This window comes from Charadrius vociferus, unplaced genomic scaffold (genome assembly GCF_000708025.1).
Source record: "Charadrius vociferus isolate BGI_N301 unplaced genomic scaffold, ASM70802v2 scaffold333, whole genome shotgun sequence".
In the NCBI taxonomy this organism is placed as follows: domain Eukaryota; kingdom Metazoa; phylum Chordata; class Aves; order Charadriiformes; family Charadriidae; genus Charadrius; species Charadrius vociferus.
The window spans coordinates 58,756-67,513 of NW_009647682.1; the positions used below are offsets into that span (position 1 = coordinate 58,756).

General features: G+C 55.0%; 2 protein-coding genes across 2 annotated transcripts; one reads left to right on the forward strand and one right to left on the reverse strand.

The window, feature by feature from the left end:
• The first annotated feature begins 97 nt into the window (after positions 1-97).
• On the forward strand, positions 98-2,941 carry LOC104283176 (tetraspanin-18-like). The gene is made up of 7 exons (XM_009881329.1): positions 98-154; positions 304-498; positions 1,167-1,241; positions 1,531-1,647; positions 1,860-2,039; positions 2,305-2,388; positions 2,894-2,941. Exons 1-7 carry the CDS (start codon positions 98-100, stop codon positions 2,939-2,941), a joined length of 756 nt encoding a protein of 251 aa, XP_009879631.1.
• Positions 2,942-4,611: 1,670 nt separating this feature from the next.
• Positions 4,612-8,005, reverse strand: UBE2T (ubiquitin-conjugating enzyme E2T (putative)). Its single transcript, XM_009881330.1, has 6 exons — positions 7,897-8,005; positions 7,466-7,535; positions 6,831-6,936; positions 6,245-6,343; positions 5,755-5,838; positions 4,612-4,737 (listed from the first exon to the last, which is right to left on the reverse strand). Exons 1-6 carry the CDS (start codon positions 8,003-8,005, stop codon positions 4,612-4,614), a joined length of 594 nt encoding a protein of 197 aa, XP_009879632.1.
• Between the last annotated feature and the right edge of the window lie 753 nt (positions 8,006-8,758).

The window sequence follows — 8,758 nt, forward strand, 5'->3', positions numbered from 1 at the left end:
GGGTGTCCAGGACAGGTCGGGGCTGGCTGTGACCAGGGCTCTTCTCTCCCTTCTGCAGGGACCAACGCTGCCGTGTGTCCCCCGCCACGGCATCCCCATGGGTGTCTTGAGCTGCATGAAGTACCTGATGTTCATCTTCAACGTGCTGGTGTTTGTGAGTCCTCCTGGGCCCGGCGGGGTGGAGGGGACCTGTCCCCGGGTGGGTGACACCAGCGCAAGGGAGGGGACCCCTGCAGAGGGTAGAGCATCCCCAGTCCCCATGGGACCGGTCCTTGCGCCCCATAACTGCAACGTGTCCCGCAGGCTGGGGGGACATGCCTGGCGGGCGTGGGAGTCTGGGTGGCCGTGGACCCGGCTGGTTTCCAGGACATCGTGGCTACCAAGGCGGTGTTGAGCGCGGGTGCCTACCTGCTGCTGGCCGTGGGCATTGCCCTCTCGCTGCTGGGCTTCCTGGGGTGCTGCGGGGCCCTGCGCCGGAGCCGGCCACTGCTGCTGGTGGTAAGTGAGGGGAGAAAAGCAGGGAGGGGGCTGAGGGGTGCAGGAGGGATGTGGGGACCAGGGGATTAGGGGGTGTCAGGGGATGGACGGTATTGCGGGATGCAGGGACTAGAGGATAAGGGGGTTTGGGGGACGCAGGGAGCCAGGGGATACAGAGACCAGGGGACGGAGGGTGTTGGGGGACGTGGTATGTCCCCGGAGGAGCCCGGTGTTCCCCATCCTGGCCCTGTCAGCTCTCAAACACCCCCCCACCCCCCTCAAATCCACTCCCCACCTTGTGCATCTTTCAGTTTAGAGCCCAGAGGATTCTATAAAGCCACTGAGTGGGGTCACTTCTCTCTGCAGCCGCTGGATTGTCCCACATGGCATTTCTGAGCTTTTCCCCCCAATGATGAGGGCTAGAAACCCCTTTCTGAGCACCGACACCACAAATTCTTTGGCACCCCCAAGCTCTGGCAGCCGGTGCTTGTTTTTAACCCTCCTCTGCCTTGCAGCCACGGTGCTCCGAGATGTGGCACCTGTCCCCAGGAGCTGTGCGCTTGTCCCCCTGTGTCTCCCCGGTCTCAGGGGATGGGCAGGGCTGGCTGCAGCAGAGGGGAGGAATAGCCAGAGCGAGCTGCCCGCGGGGTCGGGCTCGTCTCTGACTCCTCCATCCTGCTGCCTTCCAGTTCTTCATCCTGGTGAGCCTTGTCTTCATCACGCAGCTCGTCGGGGCTATTCTCTTCCTGGTGCACTGGAAACAGGTACCGTCCCCGCGCCCTGACGCCGTGCCCAGCCTGGTCACCACCACTCCTCGCTCTGTCATGCCATGGGTCGTGGCCCCGAGTCCCCCAGGGGACCAGCACCAGGGCAGGGATGTCCTTTCTCACCCTCGTCTTCATCACCAGCACCCTGACACAAGCAATCGGGTGGGTGGGTTCCATGGGTGGGTCCCCACGTCCCCTCGTAGAGAGCTGGTGCCTTGGAGAGGGGTACGGTGGGCGCACAGCCCCCACGGCCCCGTCCCTGGCACTGGTCCCCCAGTGCTTACAGATGGCACCAATCCTGCAGATCCAGCCCGAGCTCTTCCTCTCCGAGCTGAGGAGGAACTACCGCGGGGACGAGAGCACTGAGGTCTTCTCCACTGCCTGGAACACCCTCATGGTCACGGTGAGCAGCTGGGAGGCTCCTGGTGGGCTATGGGGGAGTGTGGAGCACCCACAGGACCCACCAATGGTGACCCCAAACGCAGGCAGAGGGCTCGCGGACCCCAGACAGACATTGAGCCCCACACTGGGCTGTCCCCCCTCCCTCCGCCACCTCCCCCAGTGACATCCCCCCCATTTTGACAACGTGTTGATGGCATTTCCCTTCCATTTCAGTTCTCGTGTTGTGGCGTTTTAGGACCCGAAGACTTTGGGAATGGCTCCCGCTTCCAGGAGCTGCACCCGGGGATGCCCTGGCCGCGGGTGTGCTGTGCCCGGGATGGGCTCCTGCAGGCGGGCGAGCTGCTGGGCTGGGAGCAGTGCCAGGACAGGAGCCCTGGCTACATCCACGAGCAGGTAGGACACTACCCTGCCGTGTCCCTCTCCTGTCCCCAGCGCTTCCCAGGCTGGTGGCAGTGGGGCAGCACCCTCTGCCCCAGCCTCGAGGACAGGCGCCTGGGACACTGCCCACCCGTGGTTTTGCAGCCCGGTGGCTCCCCGAGTCCTCAGCTCATCCTGACCCACCACGGTGCCCCCCACCCCCCCCAATGTCACCCTCTGAGCTCCCTGCAGGGGTGGGGAGTGTGAGTGAGCCCCTCCATCGTCTCTCCCCCTCTCCCAGGGCTGCTTCTCCACCTTCGGCAGGACCTTGCAGAAGTACATCTCCGTCCCTGGGACTTGCAGCTTGGCCGTGCTGGGCATCGAGGTGCTGAGCAGGGCCGGAGGGGACAGGGCAGATGGGAAGGGACAGGGCAGGAAGCAGGTCACCTCACAGGGGCTCTCTTTTTGCCGAGACCATGGTCTGTGGGTGGAGGCACCATGAACGGGCTCAGGATGGGGTCTCTGTGCTTCGAGCGGTCATGATCACAGCCAGAGAGCGGGTGCACACACAGCTGGTCTGTCTCAGGGCGTAAAGCCAACCTCCCACTGTGGATCAGTCGGGTGAGAGGGCTGGGGAGAGTTTATTTCGCTCCGTGGGCACTGGAGGGGAGGTGTGCCGGGCTCAGGAAGGTCCAAAGTGCCTTCTTCATGGTGGTGGCCCCGGCAGGTGGTGTGCAGCCCCTCAGGGAGCACAGCCATCACCCTGTGCCCATCAGGGGCAGAGGACAACAATCCTTTAGTCTTGAGGCTCTCAGGTATCGGCAAACAGCAAAGTGCAAGCGTGAACCGGCAGCAGGGGGGTAACCCGCTCCACCCTCCTGTCATTGCAGATCTTTGCCATGTTCTTTGCCTTTTGCCTTTATTACAACTTCGACTGAGCGAGATGAAGCGCAGCAGAGAGAAGATGAGGGCTTTGGGAACTGCAGCAGGCAAGGATCCTCAGTTTCCTGGCGCAGCACAGCCCAGCGCTGCAGCTCTGCACTCTGATTACTTCCCCGAGTCCTCACTCTGCTCCAGCCTGAGGATGGGCCTGGCTGGCTTTTTCTCAGAGCAGGAACAGGACTCAGGTTAAATTCCTTAGAGGCACCCACGCAGCGCAGGAGATCGGGCACCACAGAATCACAGACCGGACCTCTGGATCTCCCCCAGTGCCACCCCCCCACCAGAGCAGCGGTACCTCCAGCAGTGGCACAGGACGGCGTCCAGGCGGGTTTGGGATGGCTCCAGAGGGGGAGACTCCCCCACCTCTCTGGGCAGCCTGTGCCACTGCTCTGCCACCCTCAAAGAAGTTTTTCCCCATGTTGAGATGGAATTTCCCATGTTCCAGTTTGTGCCCATTACCCCTTGTGCTGTCACTGGGCACCACTGGAAAGAGTCTGGCCCCATCCTCCTGCCACCCGCCCTTCAGATATTGATCAGCATTGATGGGATCCCCTCTCAGCCTTCTCCTCTCCAGCCTGAACAGCCCCAAGACCCTCAGCAGAGAGATGCTCCAGTCCCCTCATCATCTCCATAGCCCTTTGCTGGACCCTCTCCAGCAGTTCCCTGTCCTTCTTGACCCGGGGAGCCCCGAACTGGACACAGCGCTCCAGTGGATGTGGCCTCCCCAGGGCAGAGCAGAGGAGAGGATGACCTCCCTCCACCTGCTGGCCACACTCTGCTTGATGCCCCCCCAGGATGCCATTGGCCTTCTTGGCCACCAGGGCACATTGCTGGCTTGTGGTCATCCTGTTGGCCACCAGGACTCCCAGGTCCTTCTCTGCAGAGCTGCTCCCACTGCAGTCTGCCAGCGGTCTTCACAAAATTAAACAGCTCTGGTGAGAGAGAGTCAGTCCTGCCTGTCGTGCACCCCCAAAACCTGTCCTCCTTCCTCCTGATCCTCTCAGCTTCTTGCCCCGCGTGTTGCCTCCCTGACACCCCGAGCCCCTCCACATCCAGACCTCCGGGCACCCTCCGGGCTTCTCCTCACCCCACTCAGCCGCTGCTGAGACGCCGCAGAAACAAGACACAGCCCACGTCACCTTAAACTGTCCACACTGCAACTGGGGTGTAACAGGCTGCTCTAGAGAGCCGGAGTTCCAAGCCTTACGAGCCTTAATGCCCGAGTTACCGGTTAGTAGCCTTGATGTTACAAAGAAAACAAAGCTTTACCAGAGAAGGATTTCCACAAACTAGTCCCAATGCCTCTGTTGCTCAGCTCCTGCTCTCTGTGTGTTCTGAAGGAGGGACAGTAAAAGAGGAACCGAAATACACGGCGCTGGTCCCATTTCTCTGAGAGAAAGTTGGAAATCAGAAGCTGAACCGTTACTTCCCATTTTCCTTTTCTTCAGATTCTTCCAAAAGCTCCCCACAACAAACCAGAAAAATATATATAAATGAAAACTTTGTATTTTATTAACATAAAGGAAGTTTTCACAAAAAAACCCAGAACCCTAGGAAATGGAAAAACAGAGCCAGCTCAAGCTACATATTGGTTAAAATACTGAGGTATACCTGTGTAAAGGACAGTGAAAGCAGAAGTGACAGCCACAATGAGAGCAAACACCACTCAGGAAGCCAGGCGAGATTTCTTCTCCTTCTTGCTGAGGTTACTCCCTTTTCTTTTCTGCATGGCAGATTCATTGGCAGTAGTCGTTTCGCTTCGGTTTATTTTCTCTTCCAGAGGCTTGGAAGCCTGTGATGACACCAGAAATAAAAGCAACAGCTGCGAATAATTCAGTTTTCCAGCCCTCAGCACCGCTGTGTGCTGCCAGGTCTGTGTGTGTGGACCTTGGAACAGCCCCCCCCCTCCGCAAAGATCAGAGCTGAGCTTTGATGCAGTGACCCTTAATTATCCTGCTCCCACTGCCGGAAACCTTAGGAAGGGGGAATGACAGGAGAGCAGGATAACCATTGAGCCTGGAAGTGCCACATGCGTGGATGAGCCAGGTCGCTCTGGGGCTAAGCGTGTTGCTGTAAAGATCTCACCCCGAGCCCTTCTAACAACCCATGCAATTAACTTGCAAATGTGTTCAGAGCAGGAGTAGCAAGTGTCACTCGTGGGCCTTCCAGGCAGAAGCCGTTTCCCTCTCAGAAAGCGTGTCGTCCAGGTCAGGTGCAGGGAGGGAAAGCTCCCAGGTAAGGCAGAAGGCCCAAACAGAACTGGTTATTTTTGGAACAGGTTTTGATCTGCTTCAGCACAGTTTATTTTTTATGCGGCGACTCTGTGACATAAGTCAGGGTAAGGGAAGAGCGGAAGGGTGATGGCTGGAAGGCTGCGCTCCACCGGGAATTAGGGAGACTGGTCAGCAAATGGCTGAGCAGGTGGAGAAAGGGCGTAGCTGAGCACAAGGCACAGCCCCAGCAGCACACGGAGCTGGCGGGGAACAGAGCCGAGAAAAACAGGGCTGCGGGATCCCTGGGGAAAGGTTTTATCAGGCTTCAGTCTTACTCATCCTTCCTTCCTCTTGAGGAGCACTGCAATTATTTGTGGATGAACACATTTACTTGGAAGGAGTGAATCTAATCTTAAAAAAAAAAAAAGTCTAATGAAAGTAAATATGTACCCAAAACACAGAACAGAAGGGGAGGAAAGAAAGAACGCAGCCAAAAGCTGCTGCACAAAGTGATTGTGAAAGGCAAACTGAAACACGACAGACTGTTCACAAAGATGGAGCTACACTCAGCTGAGAAAGCAGAACTTGTTTCTTACCCTACTCTGCTGGCTCGCGTATTTCTCAGTCCACTCTCTGGCATTTAGCAAGAACAGTTGCTTGTTGTACTTGTACTCTGAGGACTAAACGTAAGGAGTAAGAAAAAGACAGATTTGATTCAATACAAACATCAGACCAAGGAGCTGGGACTAAGGTCTGGCTTTAGGACTCTTAGAACGAGATCAAAACTGCTACAAGCACACGGCATGAAGAATAAAATTCATTTTGCTTGCTCGAAGAACACATGCTGCTGTTTGCATTGACAAGCTTGAAGACAAGACCGTCACCCTCTCTTTTCCACTGCTGCCATAAAAGCGGGCCCCAGCTGCTTTCAGGGCAACCCCGTCATGCCATGAGGTCTCATCCAGATCAAGCTACACTGCGATGTAACATGCTAGCATGTTAATCCAGAGCGAGCAAAACAGAAGCAGAGCCCAAATCTAACACACCATTCCTTCCCAGTCACGAGAGGAAGAGGAGCTCACGTACTATGTCTGCCATGAGAGGGTCGTCAGGGTTGGGCTCCGCCATCAGCAGCTGGATGGAGGTCAGCAGCGTGGAGATGTTCAGGGAAGGTCTCCACGCACCCTTCAAGGAAACAGGGCGAGAGAAGCAGTTAAGCAGAAAGAAACCTGCCTGGGGCCTGCCTTGGACTTAGAGCATTTAAACCCAACCTGCCCACAAGCTACCTCAGGACTTACAGCATTTAATCCCCCCCAGAAAACACCAGATCCGTTCACAACACACAGGCTGCGGCCTCTCCAAGACAGCCTGACTGGCCACAGGCCATATCCCACACGTCTCTGCCGGGTGGGTATTGGGGTGGCCCGTTTTCACAGGGCCACCGAATGCCTTTTGACTCCAATCCTTAAACCCTTGGAAACTTATATGGAACAAAGAAGGTCATGTTCTAGTCTCTAAACAAAGGAGATGCCGCTCAAAAAACTTTACTCCTATGCTCCTGCGTAAATAAGTCAGTAGCGAACAGACATTCAATAAGGCTTTTACAAGAAAAAGATAAGGAGTTCATTATCCTCTTCAGGCTCACTTACCCATGCCCAAGTAGCTGTCTTACCTTTGGTGGTAATTTAAGAACATCCAGGCAAATCCTTCCAGCAGAGTCGATGTTAGGATGATAGATAGGGGTCAGAAAGCGAATCTTTGGTGGCTCAAATGGGTACCTTTAAGGGATAAGCGTTAAGAAACAAAAAACTATTTTTCTATTTGTACGCCAGGGGGTTCATCACCCAAGCAATGCCAATCGTTTCCTCCTCCCAGCCATTTACTGGGCAACATCCTTCCCCACAAATTTTGGGAGGAAGCAGTGCTCTGCCTTTGATGCTTTCAGCTGTGTCTGACTAGCACTTTCCTGGGTACCTTTCCACAAAGAAGCAACACAATAGAAAGCTTTCTACTCATGAATGAGCTCCTTTCCAGAAAGCTTTGAGACAATACGATCACACAGAGACCTTGTCATAACGCTTTTAGGTTGTTAATCACACATCTTAGGAGGCCCAATGTAAAATAAGCCAATGGAAATAACAATTCCATTCCTTAAAGGAAGGGCCTCACCTAATTAACCACATTCTTTGTTGGGAGGCTAAAGGAAGACCAAAATGGGAGCACTTATATCAAATATTTTACATCAGTCAACTTATATTTGAGGAAGCACGATGCCAAGTACTTAACTCGATGTTGTTGCCCACTTACCTTTCAGGAACAACTATTTCCAGGTTGAATATTCCTTTCTCATATGGTGTGTCTGCACCTCCCAGAATTTCTTTAAAAGCAAGATTAAAATAGAAGCATTACATTCAAAATCGCCTGAATTTGTCCAACAGTCTCTGCATACCTCCCGCAGTTACAGAACCCTAACACTGCTCAGATCCAGGACCAAAAAAAAAGGTCATCTTATCTGAGACCAGTTCCACCCCACAGCAATCAAAACCACAAGCAGACTGACTAAGCCACAGGCCAAGCTATGTTTAAAGAAAAACAAGAAAATAAACCTGTTTTCCTGAAATTCCACAATTCCATGCAACCCTAACCCTAAAGGGCACGCCACCCAGCGAATCCAAAGCTAGCAGCAAACTCTAACACAGCCCTGACTTATAGAAAAGTCCCACTGGAGAAGTACATACGTGCTCGTAAGTCATCGAGCTGGTTTTCATTCTGCCAGCAGGTGATGCCTGGAGGTGGCTCTGCCGTCAAGAGAGAGAGCTCCCTCTTCAGTCGTGATGCTCTTTGCATTTTGCTGAAACTCTAAGAGACTGGAATTTATTTCTGGCAAAATCAGCTTTTCAAAAAAGCACTTAACATTGAGATTTTTTTTTTTCCGCTAAGGAGAATTAACCAGAGTTTCAAGTTGTTATCCCGATGTGATAACCAGAGTGTCAGGAACCTGTTCCTGGAGCTGCTCTCACATCCAGCTGGAGGAAGAGAACCAAATCCCCCCTTTATATAATCAGTCCTACTCCTCAGTCCACCAGCTGAGTGCAATAAACCCTCCCAGCCCACCACCGGGCTCTGCACCCCTAAGGGGACTGTGACACCTGGGACAACCCTTGTCCCTTCAGAGACCCGGGCCATCTGCCCCAGAGGTGCCTCAGACCGGGATGACCCCTCCCTGCAACCCCCCCAGCAGCCAGGGACCCTCCTCCCCCCGCCAAAGGCACCCCGCTCTCCTTTCTGTGTAACAGGAAAACCCAAAGCTGCCTCGGGGATGGGACACCCCCCCAGGCAGGACCTCCCCCCCAGCTCTGTCCTTCCATCTGCAGGGGCAGGGAACCTCTTCCTGAGCACACAACCCCACCTCCCACGGATAGGGCTTCCAGAGGGGGAACAGTGGGGACCCACACAACGCACCCCAGACCTACCCACTCACCCCTGAGCAGGGGGAACCCCTCTCTGCCTTAAACTACCCCCCAGGCCTCACTTCCCCTCCGCCCCAGCACAACCAGCCCCACACAGACGCAACCACTGACCCCCCCCCAAGGAACTACC